A 16,160-nucleotide genomic window follows, 5' to 3' on the forward strand; every position below is an offset into this window, starting at 1 on the left:
AAGAAATGAGGACCAGAGCAGGGTGGGGGCTGCCCAGGACCCAGGCAGATGGATCCTCCTCTTATGCACGAGAAGCTGCAGGGAGGCAAGAACTGCATCACTGTGTGTCTGTTAACTGTGCTATGAAAAACAGAAATGGTGAAATTAATCCTGAAAACCCCCTCACCTCCAGAGACAGGGGTTTATCTACATCAGATGATTCACAAAGTACATTCCATTGCTGGTTTTCAAGGTTTTCTGATTTGAAAATTCACAGATTGTCAGCTGTTTGTTTAAAAAAAAATAATTGCTTGATAACACATACAGTTTTTAATACTGTCATACAGAACAGTAGCATTTAGAATATTCCAGGGTGATTCCAACAAATTTCAAGTAATTTAACTGGTTATTGTGTAATTAATTGGTTTATATGAACATCTCAGTTATAGTGTTTCTCAGGACGCTTAATAGGTCATCATGCAGCCAAGTTTCAGATTCAAACTGAAGTGCACTGATGTTATTTTCCTTTCACAGCAATAATTCAGAAAAGGCTAAAGAAGGAAAAGAAGGCAAAGAGGAAATTGCAGGAAGCACTTGAATTTGAGACTAAACGACGAGAGCAAGCAGAGCAAACACTGAAACAGGCAGCTTCAACAGATAGTCTCAGGGTCCTAAATGGTAAGAAGCCAATTTTTGCCTCTGTGCCATTAACTTCCACTTTAAGTGCCAAAAGAATCTTTGTTTATAAAAAATTTATCACACAATGGAAAGAGAAAAAAAAGGAAAATCTCTTTTCTTTCCTTCATTCAAATGATACCTCTATCTTTATTGCTTTGTTACTTTATATGGTATGTGCAAATAAACTCACTGGAGAGAATGTTCAGACTAGGACAATTTTATATTATTAGCTTGAGAACTCAATTTTTTTCTTCCTTTTTTTCTCTCCCCCTTTATGCTTGAAAAATCTATTGCTCATTAATCTTCCCAGTCTAACAAAAAATTGTCCTGGCCTCCAGTCATTGTTCAACATTAAAAAAACTGACAAAGGTTGATTGTATTGTAATTCAGCTCTGGAGTAACAGGTTGTAAAAAGGGCTATAAGAATCAAATGAAATATGTGTCAGTCTTACCTTTCTATCTTTCTAGACTCTCTGACCCCAGAGATAGAAGCTGACCGCAGCGGGGGCAGAACAGATGCTGAAAGGACAATACAAGGTAGGAATTTGCAAAAGGCTATAAATCTAGATCTTGCTGTATGAGTTTTTCCTCAGCTTTAGACTGCTATTCAAGCATGTAGCCTACCATCTGGGCCACATCAAAACAAGTTCAAACAAGGTCAAGTTCATCTTGCTTGTTTATAAGAGAGAATACATTCTGTGCTGATAGATTTTCTTTAAATTAATAGGTCATTTTTGTTTATACAGAGCAATTTAAGAAGAATAATTAATTTGAAGCAGTATTGGTTTGAATCTCAGACGTTGAATGCAGTTTTTGTGAATATGTGTAGTTTGATTTGAGTTAATAGTGTTTTTAAAGGTATATTTGAAACATCTTGAGCTTTTTAACTGTACAAATGGCTAAGCCTAATGGGTAACATTCAAGGCATGATGAGAATTTCATAGCTAATAGTCAGTGGCAGTTACTGAAAGGTGTGTTTCAATAAGCTACTCTGAGCATTAACAATAAATAAGCTGTTTATTCCCATCTTGGAATTTTCATTTACCACATCCCATTATTTACATTTTAATAAAACAAATCTGCTGAGCAAATTATACATGAAATACTAAAGAGAGCCATATTACTTCCCCTGTGAATCTAAATGTATATATACATTGCAAACATCAAGATATTAGTAAAGAGCAAATTTTGAAGATAGTATTTATGTTATAATATCTGTTCTTGTCAACAGGCTAAATCTACCTCCATGCATACTAAGCAATAAAAATAGCAATTGTTTTCAATGGTAAATGAAGCTGCATTTTTCAGAGGCAAGCCTAAAAGGATTAGCTCCAGTAATCACACTCAATTGCCTTTATTTTGCATTTTGAAGTCAATCATCCTAACAGTATCATTTGACATCTTCTGTATGTTATTTAATCCCATTTCCTAACTTCCAAGGAGTTGTTACTGGTGTGCCGCAAGGAGGCTGTAACAACAGAATAAAAAAGTCAAGAAGATTTTAATGGATTTAACGGTTATAAACAAATACCAAAGATGCAATAAGTTCTTATGAAAGACAAACACACATATATAAACAAAGACATTTAAAGCAAGTTATGTCTGCAGAGTCAATAACACAGAAGTTGGAATATGCCAGATTAAATGTTGCCTGGGAAGTGAGTACATGTTATGAGGTCTGTTACCCCAGAATCCTGCTTTCCTTCCCATAAAACATGCACATTATTCAAAGCACCATTTGATGTAATTAATTTAGTAAGAATTCCACCATTATTTAATTTTGTTATAATTGAGACATTTTGTTACTTCTTTTGATGCTAAAACAGACTTCTGATTTCTTGGGAGGCCATGCTGCTGCACTGGTCGCTGCAGTACTTGTACTCATTGCAAGTATTAATTACTCCATCTTCAGAACATTCTTGCAAGGAAGTGAAATTTGGAGTATTCCAATTTGATAGCTGGGAAACAGAGTCAAATGCAGATTAAGATGACATATTGCTTAACTGTCAAGTATGAAGGACCTAATTTTTCAGAAAAATTTGCATTTTTGGCAGAAGCATGCAGGTGCAATCAAATCACTCTTCCTGTTGAATTTGGTCTTGCTCGTAGGCTGAAATATGAAGTTGGATATTTATAATATGAGCAACACAAATTTGAGAGCATGTATTCTAAAGGATTTATCCCACGCTATATAGGAATAGCACTTCAGCTTTTGAACAATGACTATGCATTCTTTCCCAGCTATCCTCTTGCTCATTTCATATATTTCCATTTTTGCAATAAGGGAAATCAAGGATTTACAGGAGACATTCCCAGTAATGACTTTTCCTTGATTCCTCTGTCCCAGGTGATACACATTAAAAACAAAACTAAAATCCACAGATGATTATTTAGTTCAAGACTGGACCATGATATTTTCTGATTGTGATATTGAATCATTTTGCAAAGGCAACCTTAATTCTGTCATTTCCCATATCTACTTTGTACTCTCAACATATAACTAAAGCAGGGGTTTTTTAAGAAAAAGGAAAGAAGAAGCAAGAAATACAGTTTTCATGTCTTTCAGTGTAATGCATTCAGCTCAATCATCATACAGCAGTTCAGAACTTTCAGATCCAGTGCAATATGTAACCCTACAACACAAATGTAGATGTAGGAACATATTGTCAATGTAAATCAGTCCTTATAGGGTGACAGGCTTCAGAAATAGTTTAAGAAACAGTTAATAGCAGGCAAGTCATGCCAAATGTCAGGACTCTTTGTGTTCATTTCCAATATTGGAAGGAGGATTTCCTTTTAGCATAAACTCCCTTTTCTCTGTCTCCCTTGCTATGTATCCCTGTGTATCTGTCCCAGTTCCTTCTTCTTTCTTCCTCCTCCCTCCAATCCCACCTTCTGTCAATTGCTAATGTGGCACTTTTCCTTGTTATACATTACATTACTCTTCTTTTTCACCCAACTTCACATTCTTCCATCATTCTCTTCTGAGCTTAGTCTCATGCCGCCCTGATCATTCCCTTAATCCCAAACTCTTTCTCTCTCCGTGACCTCCTGGCTCTGTCTGACCCTTCCTGTTGCCTCCTCCCCTTACCCAGGCATTTCAAGGGCTGCATTGACATTCCCTGTTATCAGCCTTCCCTGCTGCAAACCCATCTCCATCTGTAGTGTCTGCTTCCCCCGTCTTCCTGGGCAGGCTCACATTCCCTACTGGTTTCAGTACATTTCTGTTTCTTTTCTTATGTGTACTTGCCTGGATATCAGGGAGGGAAGCACTGAGAGCATTCTGTTCCAGTTTCAGTATTTAGCATGACAATTGTAGGCAGGAGTGAGGAGAAAGAATTGCAGGGAAAGAACCACTTCATTCCTGAAGCACTGGAATAAAGCATGCTCAGTACACATGGGGCCCTTTATCTGCAAAACTCTACAAAAGCTTTTGAAACATTTTCCAGTACTTTCTTGGAACAAAGACCGTGTTGTCACAATTATACAAAATTTCAATTGTGTCATTTTATTTGTAAATGATATTTTGTATACTTTGCTATGCACCATAGAAGAAATATTATATAAAAATATCTATTATATTCTATTATATAGTATATTCCATAATTAAACATATAATACCACCTTTTGCATCTTTCAGGTTCTGGGGAAAAAATTCTTACTAGGGAAATACTTTCTTATTCCTCTGAAAAATATATCAGTGTCTCAGTATCTAAGCATGCCTGGGGTAATAGTCTTTTTATCCACAATCATTTTTCAATTTACTGTTTTGAGCATGCTATGTAGTTTTATAACTAAGCAAACAAAGGTGGGAAAGCTTCAGTGCTCTGTAGGGAAGTGATATAATTGAAATACAAAGTGTAATTTCAGCATTTAAGAAAAAATTATGCAAGAAAATCATAATTAAAACTAAAGATTTTGTTTACTATTTATTATAAATAAATTGATACTTGTCAACTTGAAGTTATATCTAATGTTGCTATTTTTAAGTATCACTTTGAAGAGTAAGGAATAGAACTAATTTAAGCGTAGGGGATAATTGCATTTGTCAATAAGGGGGTATGTTCTGTTCTATTTTTTCGTCATGTAGCACTCATTTAGATTCACTTTTAGTGCATGTAAAGTCTTTTGTAAAATGGGAGCAATAATAAAAGGAATTTGAATACAAGACTATAAAAAGAAGCAATGCAGGGTATTTTAGGGTGTTGTTTGAGTTTTTTAAATATGGAGTAGATAACAGTTTGCTGCAATATCCATAAAATGTTAACAAATAGTCATAATAAATAATTCAAATTTAGGTCTCGGATGTACTTATGTATTTTTTGAGCAATAGAAGGAGATAATAAGCTATTAGGAACTGGTGAAGACACTGGTTTTAAATGTTTTCTTTGCTTCTGTTTTAAATAATAATAAAGCAGATTATCCTCTTCTCCATACATATTGTAGGTTCACTAGATGCCTATGCCTAGCTCCCAATCCGGTTTCCCAAGACCCCCTCATCCCACACAAAAAGGTACCATACAAAGATAATGTTTGACTTTTATATACTGTTTTGTTAACAGACCTCTTACTAAGCTCTAGAACAATGACATTTACTGCCGCTTTTACTTTCTTATTTCCGTTGAATTTTCTTCTCCATCTGGTTGCTTACCATGTATTTGCCTGCCTACATTATTATGTTTTCTTTTCCTCTATGTATCCCACATTCCCAATTTTCTATCTCCCAGTAGTTTCCCTCCCAAGTCCTGTACCTTCATTTTCATTCTGTTTAAACACCAATCCACACATTATCTAAAATCCTCTAAAAGTATTCTAGTTCTGCACCATCTTCACCATTGACTGTTCTTTCCTTGTCATGTTCCTGTAATATGTTCCTTTTGCCAAATTGCTCACAAATGGTTTTATGCTGTTGTCCCAAAACTATTGTTGGTAAGAAGAGGAAGATTAATCAAATTTTCCCTCTTTCATGCTGCTGTTTTTTGTCTTTTCCATTTATTTAAATTACTAGCAATTGCCTCAGTTTCTTTCTTGCTTTCTTCCAAATAATTTCCAACTTCTGCATGCTGTCATTCCAGCTGCTCCTGAAATCAGCTCTATCATTTTCTCCCAAGTCTTCTTACCCTGCTCAGTTCCCTGAATTCTCAGTTCTATCTATTTTTTCACCCCAAATGTTTGTTTTTGTTGCAAGAGGCCCTTTAAAATTTATCCTCCTTGTCCATTGGTCAGATTTTCACACCTCGGTTCCTTACTCTGCTGCAAGTATTATTTTTTTCTTCCAGCACATTATCAGCCTTTCTTCAAATGTGTCTGTTATCTACTCTCTCTGTCCCTTAGCCAAAGGAACTTACCCTTTCTAAGCCCTTTCCCACTGACATCCTCCCTTACTTTAGTTCTCCACTTCTTCTCCAGGCTCATATTAACAGTTCAGTTAAGTGTAATGCTAAGTGGTTTCAGTTTATACCTTCCTGGTGTAAGAAAAAGACCCTCAGCTACCATGCTCACAAAACCTTCCAGGGCCATCTGTCTTTTTTCCCTCCTAGAAAGGACAAGGCAGGAAGTAGAGATGTTGAACAGATCCAGGAATAGAGTAAGAAAATAACAGCAACTCAGCACACTGGTCATCTCTGAGGTTCCTTTGCAGGCTGCTGAACGAGAACAAGAAAAAAAGTATGATTTAAATTTGCTGATTGCAAGTGTGCATTTTGCTGCCCAAATATTAGGGGAAAGCTGCCCTGCAGTTGCCCTCCACATTAATAAAATTTGCTTATATGCAGCTTTAGTCTTTTGCCCTGAAACATAACCTAAATTGTTTCTGCATTGGTTTGAAACTTGCTTAATCTATTTTTCAACAAGCAAAATCCACGTAATAATCTCAGCAACTGATAGTCCTTGATTCTTGCTTGTTATATTTGTGTTTGAAAGATGGGTATCTGAAGGACTTCCACAATGAAAAGGAACTTTTGGTGGTTCTGTGAAGCTTCTGCACACAGATCTATTTCTGATATATAAATCTTGGACAAAAGCATGTGGAAATATGTGATGATATTTTTTATGAGATCAAAAACTTTATTGGAAAAGGCCATTATCAAGGCTGTGAAGTCAAGCATTCCAAAATTAGGAAGTGGTAGAATTAAGGTTGTCTTCCGCACCTTTGTTCAACCGTCTGTGTATGTGTCATGATACAATCTTTAATTATGTGATTAGATACTGTATTTTTCACAGTACCTTGTCTCATTCAGTGCAGGGGCAAAAATATAGGTGAATAAAGGGATATCTATCCAATATTTTCTTCATCTTCAGTGGTCAGTGTGTCTTGTAATGCTTTATATAATACTTGGTTTGTGTATAATATTTCCATAGTTAGACATCATGCATTAGAGAATAGTTGTAAATTATTATAAAAATTTCTTCCATATATTAAATCTTAATTTTGGCATTTCCTAACAGCTGAGAGCTTTCCTTCACTAATGTCCAAGGTAACTGTCTCCTAGGGTTGTCTTCTTAACAAGTAAACTGCAAAGTTAGAAGTTCCACTGTGAGACAACATCTGAAAACCATATGGAATTGAATTTTAAGATTAACAATGATAAAGCTAACCAAGCAGCTGATAAACTGTAATGCCAAAATATGAGTGTGGCCTAAGGAATGACCATTTTGCTATGGCAGTTTTACAGATACTTGCTGAGATAAAGACAATTTTGGGATACATTTTGTGCTCTTGGACACAGAATCTTCCTTTCATTTTTCTTGCAACCTGTATCACCTCGAACAGTGTCTCCATCAAGCTTTCTTTTTCTTGGCTCTCCCTCATTTCTGGATTTTCTATCAACATTAATAACAACTTCCAAATTTTCTAATTTCTTCCTTGATCCTTTTTTCCTTACACCTTTCAAGGCAAGTTTCTTTTTATATCCAGTCATAATTCCAGTCCCTAAAGTTTTGACTTCTTCTGCCTAATACTCTTGCTAATCAAGATCCAGATGTCAATACTGACTCATAACATTGTATCCACATGCCACATGTCCAGTTACTCACTGCAACTTTTCGTTATAAGAAACCTCATACGACTTTGCTTGACTTTCTTGTCATGTGTTCTGTCTCCCCTCTTGTCTTGTACTCTCAACCACTGGGTTCTGTTCTTGTCTAATAATGTAAATAATTCAGTCCCCCAACTTCAGTTGCAGTTATTGTCAGCCTGTCACTTTTAGTACTTTATTTCTCAGTGTCTTCCAGTGCCCTGGTTTCTGTGTTTCTTTGTATGTATTTAGCCAGTCTCAGTCACTCCCCCAGTCACATTTTCTGTCCTTATTTCCAATTTCGATCACATCAGACTTGTCCTAATTTCTGTAAATCTTGAGTATTTTTATGAGTTCATGTTTTTAGATTTAGAGAAGGTTGCTTTTGCCTGCTGAGCGTAGAGAGGATGCATTTTCCAGTGCATGGCTACTCTCAAATTAACTAATGATATTTTATAAATAGTTTTCAATATCCTCAAATGACGGAACATGTATTTCTTTTCCAGAGATATCACTATTCTTTGCAGTATATTTGCAGTACATGTCTTCTCTTTAGTCTTTTCTTCATTTATTTTCTGCATGATACTGACTGTGATGACCGGTGCTAAGTGCATTTCCTTTATCTTTAGAGTCCTTTCAAGAATTGCATCTTTCCCTTAGAGCTTCTATCTCCTATCTCTGCATTTCTGTCTGTTCCTTTGCACATCCCCCTTTATCAAAAGCATTATTCCATTTTGCATCCCTAGCTGCCTAAGGATGAGGTCATCCATCTGCATAATGCCATGTAAAACAATGGACATATGTTCTCTAAAGTTTTAATTGTTTGAACCTAAGTAAAGCACCTGATTCTTCATACATTTTACCACAATTTTCTTGCAATTTTTCCATATTAAAACTCTCGGAACTGCTGTTTGTGTATCAACCTGTAAATTCTGCATTTTTATTCAATTGACACTTGCTCCTTAGTTATTCTGGTTTTATCACCATTTAGTAAACTATGGATTTGCTGTTACTCACTTAGCATTGCATGGGACTACTAGCAGAAAGGTGCTTGGGTTTAGTATAGAGCCAGAATTCTCAAATGAATGTATTAGGTCATTTGCAGAATGAAAATACATTTTCATTTTCGCATATGACATTCCTTCTTCTCTGTCGACCCATTTCAACACTGTTTCAGCTTCCCCTCTATTGTTGCTTTCTCTTTTTCCTTCCACCTCTGTTTCACCTCCTCCCTTGCCAAGTATTACTTCTGAATATCCCAAATATTTCTTAATATGTCACTTCCTTGACCTGCAAGGCAATGTGTGTCTGTGATCTGGAGCCATGTGGCTGCTGGCTGACTAGGAGGCGCATGCATTCTGAGGGATCAGTGACAAGCCAGGAGATATGCATTTTCTGCTGGACATCTTGTTGCTGCCTCTTGGCAGCTGGGCAAATCAAACAGTACATGATGCTTCTCAGCAGCTGAAGGGCCAAACAAATGGTTTTTCAAACTGCAAGAGACCCACAGCCCACCTGTTGTACAGGCCTGCTATAAAGGTTGAACATTTCAGCAGGGAAAAGAAGTCAGGAGCTGGAAACAAAGCTGTCAGAAGCCTGGAAGGCAAAGGGATTTTTTTTCTAGATATGTTGAATAACTGCCCAAGGAAACATCTGCTACTTAGCTAGGCTGTTTATGGAAACAAACAGCTGACTATTCTAGACCCACAGAAATATAGAAAGGTTCTGTGAAGAAGCAATGACAAAACAGTGGACTGACTTGTTTGGAGATGAACATTTCTGTGATTTTTAGGTCACTTAGCCTGTTAGTCCATTAGGCCGAATTAAAAAAGCAAAACAAAAACAAACTAAAACAAAAAGAAAATAAATTTTAAAAAGCCAAAAAACAAACAAGCAAAAAACCTAATCATTTACATTTAATTTGCCAATAAAAATTCTTTTATTCAGCTTAAGAGTCAAGAAGCACTTTGAAGGTCTGCCAATGTGAAATAACATGTCTTGTGAAAATGTGACTTTCAGCAATCTGATGGATAGATTTTGCATTTTTCTTTTTTGCCTGTCTGATTTTCAGGTTTCTTCATTAAATTTTCTATTTTTAAGGTTTCTAAAGATCAGTAGACAACTGGTTTCAGTCTCTACAGTTTTGGTAAACTGCAGGCATAAGACAAGACTGTCTCTGTAATGTGACTGTTGTCCTTTGGGTTATTCTAGCACCTCTCTGGGTAAGAGTAGTTATTTGAGGTAACAGAAACATGTGGGAAAGACAACAGAGCAAAGCCATAGTGACCCACTGGGGAGTGATATCTGCTGTTTTGTTATTGATTCTTCTCTCCATGCCAGAGTTTGACAAACAAATTGATGCATTGGTGAAAACGTATGCACATGCACTGTTCAATTATAGAAGCTAAAGGATAGTGGGTTTTCTGCATTGCTCTTCTCTTTTGTCTTTCTAATGCTCAAAATAAAATTTATTTTCGGACCTAGTGATGGTCTTAATGGTGAGACACTGTTAAAATATTGGTGTCTAACCCTCAGTGACATTTAGTGGAGCTGCCTTACTAACTCCCTTTGGATAGTCCACCTGATTCTATTTTATTTTTGTTCAGTCTTCATAAAATATTTGCTGGTTCAACACTGTTCTTATTTGCAGTAACACATAATTCTTCATTTTCCTTTTGATTGGTGTGTTAAACTTCAGCTGCTTTTTGACTTCACTGTGTAACACCTTGTATTAATGTCAGGGTCATGCACTTATTATTCATGTGAACAGTGCTATTCACTTCAATGAAATTATATACATAATAATAAATAACAACATTAATCTGTGTGCACCACCTTGAATTTCATTACTGTTGCAGAAGATACATCTCTGAAAATAGGTTCTCTTAATTTTTATACATTTTAGAAAGAGCTTGGCTCTCTCTATGCACACTAATTTAAACATTTTATTTCCCCTCAGCCTTACTGGCTTTACCACCTCACGAGTTTTAAAGACACTTGTTTTACTGATTTTTTTGGCTTGACAGACTATCCAATATAGTTTAGCTTTTAAACCTAGATTCTGTAGTAGACATTTAAAACATCTCTTGCTAGTTCATCTGTCTTTTAGTGTTGATACTGGAATACTTGATGAGGAAACAGACGTTAAAGATTTATTTTGTTTCATATTTCATTGACCATGGATAAATACTGAAATTATCTTAAAATGCATGGAAACCAAACAGCAATAAGTAAGTTCCCTATCCACCTGCCCAGGAGTCAGCACTTTGGCAGGTTTTCAACCCAAGCTAATCAATTAAAGACAACATTGATTAACTTAAACAGAAGGTGATATTGATTGCAGGCAGTAACCTATAAATAGACAATTGTTTCATAGTGTTCATAGGTCATTGTTAGCTACACCTTTAAACTTCAAGGTACATAATCCTATTACCTATTACCCAAAAAGCAAAGGAAAGGCACAGAGTGAATATACAGTTATATATATGTTGCAAAGTACTCTTATTCAACTTTCTCATTCAACATATACTCTTACATAAAAAATTTCACATTTTATTTGAAATTGCTATCTATTGCAATTTACATCTCATTTTATAGCTGCGTGAATATGGAGCTGATGGAAATCAGATATGTTCCTGACTTTTCTACTGAGATGAATGGTTAATCAATCAGATCTTCTTCCAACATTGTGCTTTAGTTCACTTTTAAAGAAACTGTATGTAAAATTAATGACTAAGCATGAACAGAGTCAAGTGGGAAAATTCAGGACAATATGAATACTAAAAAGACCCCACATTGTGCTCCAGAGGCTTTATATAGAATTGTTTTGACTTTCATTTTCATTCATCCTACATGCTCATCTTACTCAAAGACGGAAGGATAGGATAGATGAATTCTTACATAATAGACTTCTGGGGTCACCCCAGTTGTCTTGCTGCCTGGGAAGGTTGGGCACTGCAAGGCACCATCGTAGGTATTTTTGTTTCCCAGAAGTACTGTGTTCCCTTCATCTTCTCCCTCAGAAGGTGACTGAAACCCCTGATCAGGCAGGTAGAATATATATTTCTAGTATAGTCTCATCAGCTAAAAGATAAATAGCATTTTCCCTTTTAGAGGAAGAACTAAAAGGCTTGATTTTTTTATAAACCAGGATGAAAAATGGATTAAAACAACGTTGTTTCAGTCAAACAGTATTTCTATAGCCTACCATGAAACAGGTGTAAATAAAGTGGATTTCTAGTTCATTCATGGCTGAACTATAATGCTGAATGTTCTGAGGTTGGTTGAGGAGCTAGACCTGCTGGCTGTAAGCTGTTTATCAGTATTTGCCTATACTGATAGGCAATGTGTAGGGAGCTGTCTCTTTTTCTTATGTTCTTTTTTCCCTCCACCACATTTTCTACATCATAGACGAGTGCTGGAAAGAAGCATCACATCATGTCATGTTAAGATATGTCATAAAGAGGATTGTTTCTTGGCATTAGTTTTTTAAGCTCTATAAAGATTTAAAATTTCCTGATGTTTGTATATTATACCCATATAAATTAATTTCATCTTTCAGTATTACTGTTGCATTCTTCTATTTAATCCTTAAGACCTCACCATCAACATATGTCAAAATATTTAGTGATTTGGGATTTTTTTAATAGATGCACTTCCCCTGTGACTTCTGTGAAGAATGAGGGAGACAACTCTTGCACCAAAATAACAGTAATATTTTCAGTTCTTCTGAAAATGCTGTGCTTTGGAGAACTAGTAATGTAGACTAATAGCCAGGAAGTTACTTTATCCATTTAGCACACATAAGAGGAAATCTATTAGACAGGGAAATCCATATGTCCTTCCTGAAAGGTGCTACAGCTTGAGTAGGTAAGAAGAAGCATCCAATCCAGATAATATTTCAATTTAACATTGAAATAACTTGAATTTCAAGTTAATTGAGACTTAAACCATTAAATACAAATAGTCACCATCCTATTCAATAGCCTTTTTTGACTATCAGCCGCCATCTGCATCAAAGAAGAAAAAATTTCTAAGCAAGCTCTATGTGAGCTAATCTACCAAGGCAGATTTTCTATCTTATCCCTGCATGTCTGAAACTCTGAAATGAGGTTTTCAGAGGGAAGTTAAGATATTCTTTTTTTAACTTTAATTCTTGCACTATTTTAAAAGTTATTTGCTTGTCCACAAGTAGATGACTTGTGCTGTTTGAGGTGCTGCAGTGCATCTGTGAGATCTGCATCACGCTTCCAAAACATCCAGGCCTTTCTGGAGCAGCAGCTGGAAGCAGCCTCACAGGATGTGGAAGTCTGACTCAAGTCATAGCAGATGTTGAACCAAACCCCTTTTGCTCATTTAGAATGCCTTTGAACATACAGCGTTCTACACTTGGGTTATATTAAATGGAAATTCATAGTTTATTGTATATATTTAATAAAAATATATTTATCACTGTGTTAATTCTAAAGGGAATTATGCTATGCCACTCCTATAATTTTTACACACAAACATTCATGAGATAATTTCTCTAGATCTTGCTCCCCTGTTATTTGTGGACTAGCTTGTATTTAACATAGCATTTGACTGAGACAGGAAAAAGTCAAGTAGGGAGAAGAAGTTGTGGGTGTTTTTTTAATTATTTCTAAAGAGTCTCAAGCTGACTGACTTTCAAAAGGATCTGATAATATTTACCATGTGTGACTCAAAATCAGCTCCTTGGCCAAATAGATAAATGGTCCTGGATGTGGCAGCCCTGAACTTTGCTAATGTGTATTAGCATATTCTCATACATTCTCTGTTCTTTGGAACATCTTTGACTTCTATCTGTACATTCAATATTAAAGTCTTTTCATAGCTACGTACTTTTTCATTTAGATTTGAAACAAGCAATTCATTTTGGCCATGAAGCTTGCAAGAGTAATCATATTTTAAAAATAGGTAATGAAGCAAAGTTGGTCTTCAGCAGACATTCAACAGAATGTATTTATTAAGTGTGTATATCCTTTCAACTGCTAGTGTAAATAAGTATATTGAAACAAAACAAAATCAGGCATCAAGATGAAGGAAAGGGTGTTTGTGCATAATAGTTCTGATAAACTATTTAATGGCAGATTATTCATGGGAAAACACTAATTTTTTAACTCTTAAAAAATTAGCTACTCCAATATTAGTTTGTTAAATTTTGGTTATTTATTTTCAGTGGAAACTTAAACTATTATAATGTTGCTGCATGAATTTCAGTTTTAGTAAATAGATACTTACTTTTTATTTGTGCTACTGATTCCAATTTGCAGCCTTGTGGCTGTCTCAGATAAATTGTTTTGAGCTATGCCAAGAGTAACTGGAAATCTACTAGAAATTTTTTCATTGTAATATCTGAACAACTTTCCAGTCTTTAATGGATTTAGTCTTCACATCAGGAAATACTCCTGTGATGCAGAACAAAGCAATTATCTTTATATATAGAGGGGCTAAGGAGCTTGATCATGGATATATCAGAAATCTGTGGTATAACAGAGACTGAGCCTAAATCTTGCAAGAGCTCAAGATTTTATTCTGCCCTTCATGTTTTGCCCTCCCTTTTATATATTCTATAGTCATGCTTTCTCATTGTACAGACATATGGGAAACTAGATGGAATTTACCAACTTGAATATCAGGGACAGGATTTATGTCCCAAAACTCCATGCTAGCAGAATACATGGAGCACATCATCTGTGCCTGCTCTGCACTTGCTCAGACTGATAGCTAACCTCTGTGAATATCAGGGTAATGACAAAGTGCACCTGGTCTAAGTGTTCTCAAGTCTTTTCTTTGTTAGACAAAGCTTTGAAAATACAATAACATATGCTGCCTACCATTATTTGATTATGACTTGATTTTGTATGAGTGCTAGTCATATACCAAGTTGACCCTGTATATTTATCTTTTGTAAAAAAGAGCTGACATAAATTCTAGATTCTGGTACTTCTACATAAATATAACCAGTTTGGTTAAAACACCTTTCATAAAGACATTTCAAAGGTTTGAAGCTACAGTAGTGGAGAATTGATTATTTAATTAGTGTAGGTCCCATCAGCTTCCTAACCCAAAGTTGCACTGAACTTTTTTTCTTCAGCTTTCTTGTGTACACAGAAGCTCAATAGCTGCTGTACTTTTACTCATAGAAGTAAAAATAAACCAGTATGAGCTTTTTGTGTTTTAGGAGCTGAAAGCCTGCGTGCATTACTACACCATCCTTTTAATGTTTCAGTCAAAACCACAAAGAAGAGGTAACATTTAATTGAATCTGAGCCATCAAATGCAAATCTGTCCACAAGTGTGTTATGGCAGCAGCGGTGTTTTATGTGAAAAAGTATTTTAATACATTTCTTTGAAGAGGTAAACTGATCTCTTGCCAGAAGTGGGGCAAGAGTATTAGTTAAATCTTTTGGTATGATCATCCCTACCTATGTCCCCTACAACAGTATTGAAATTACTGTCCCATTCATGACCAGGTAAACTAAAGTTATTGAAGGAATGTAACCAAATGATGTCACTTTCCTTGAAACTTTACACAAAATTCTGAGGGGAGATAATGACTATGAGATGTTAGTAACTGTGCTGGTAAGTGCATTTGATTTTTATGGGAAGTTATATATGTCCATGAACCTGTATTCCCATCACATTATGGATTCAGGCAGCATACTTGATCTCAGGTCTTTCTGTCAGACTCATCTAAAAATCCAGGCATCAGACCTAAAGTGCTGTAGTGAGTTCATCTTGTAAGCATTGCATAAGGGTCTTCTTAAATGTGGACAGCACTGTGAGGATGCTTATTTGGAAGTATCACTCCAATTTGAAGCATTTTGATAAGGAGTAATGCACAAGGTGAAGGGTAAGGCAAAACCTTTCAAGTATTGTGTTTCTACTTGTTAAAAGGGAAGAGCCAGTGAAGGAATTAGAAGAGAGTGACAATTCAAAGAAGCAGACTAGGAAAATATTTTTGCCATACAAATTTGTTTATACAACTGAGACAGAAACTTTAGTAGGTGAGATATGAAGAGAAACATCATGTGAATTTATAGCTAGAAAGAGGGATAGGAGAATGAGGGGCAGAGACTTTTTTGAGAATAAATTTAGACACTGTGTTGTAATGAAGAGTCAGAAGTTACAAACAAACAGGATGCCTTGATTTTGAACTTTACTGGCAGACAAGATTAAAAGAGTAGTTCATAGTGACTAAGAGTAGTAGTAGTGGGGAAGATGAGGAGGAATTTGAAGAGGTGAATGATTAACAGCTCTGTTTTCTCAAACTAAGATTGTCAGAGCAGCGACACATGCACACAGAGGATCAGAAAAGCAGACTGAGGCTTTATGTCAGACAGAAGGGAACAGACCTGGAGTACAAAGGACTGTGTCAATTGTCAACATGGATATGGTGACTGAAATTCAGTTTATGGATTAGACTACTCAGATACAAAGTATGGGGAGAGAGACAGTGTGAGA

The 16,160-nt window shown here is 35.8% G+C and overlaps 1 protein-coding gene across 4 annotated transcripts in view; it reads left to right on the forward strand.

Annotated features, from left to right (window-relative positions):
• The window catches only part of DACH1 (dachshund family transcription factor 1), a 352,602-nt gene that overhangs the window by 315,422 nt on the left and 21,020 nt on the right, over positions 1 to 16,160 (forward strand). For 2 of the 4 annotated variants that reach the window (XM_058018353.1, XM_058018354.1), the window contains exons 9-11: positions 514 to 657; positions 1,126 to 1,194; positions 5,104 to 5,170. In XM_058018353.1, coding sequence (XP_057874336.1) covers positions 514 to 657; positions 1,126 to 1,194; positions 5,104 to 5,126 — 236 coding nt within the window. In that variant the 3' untranslated portion in view covers positions 5,127 to 5,170. The remainder of the gene's footprint in view (positions 1 to 513; positions 658 to 1,125; positions 1,195 to 5,103; positions 5,171 to 16,160) is intronic. The other 2 variants (XM_058018351.1, XM_058018352.1) reach the window with 1 other exon arrangement.

Source organism: Melospiza georgiana, chromosome 2 (genome assembly GCF_028018845.1).
Source record: "Melospiza georgiana isolate bMelGeo1 chromosome 2, bMelGeo1.pri, whole genome shotgun sequence".
NCBI classification, from domain to species: domain Eukaryota; kingdom Metazoa; phylum Chordata; class Aves; order Passeriformes; family Passerellidae; genus Melospiza; species Melospiza georgiana.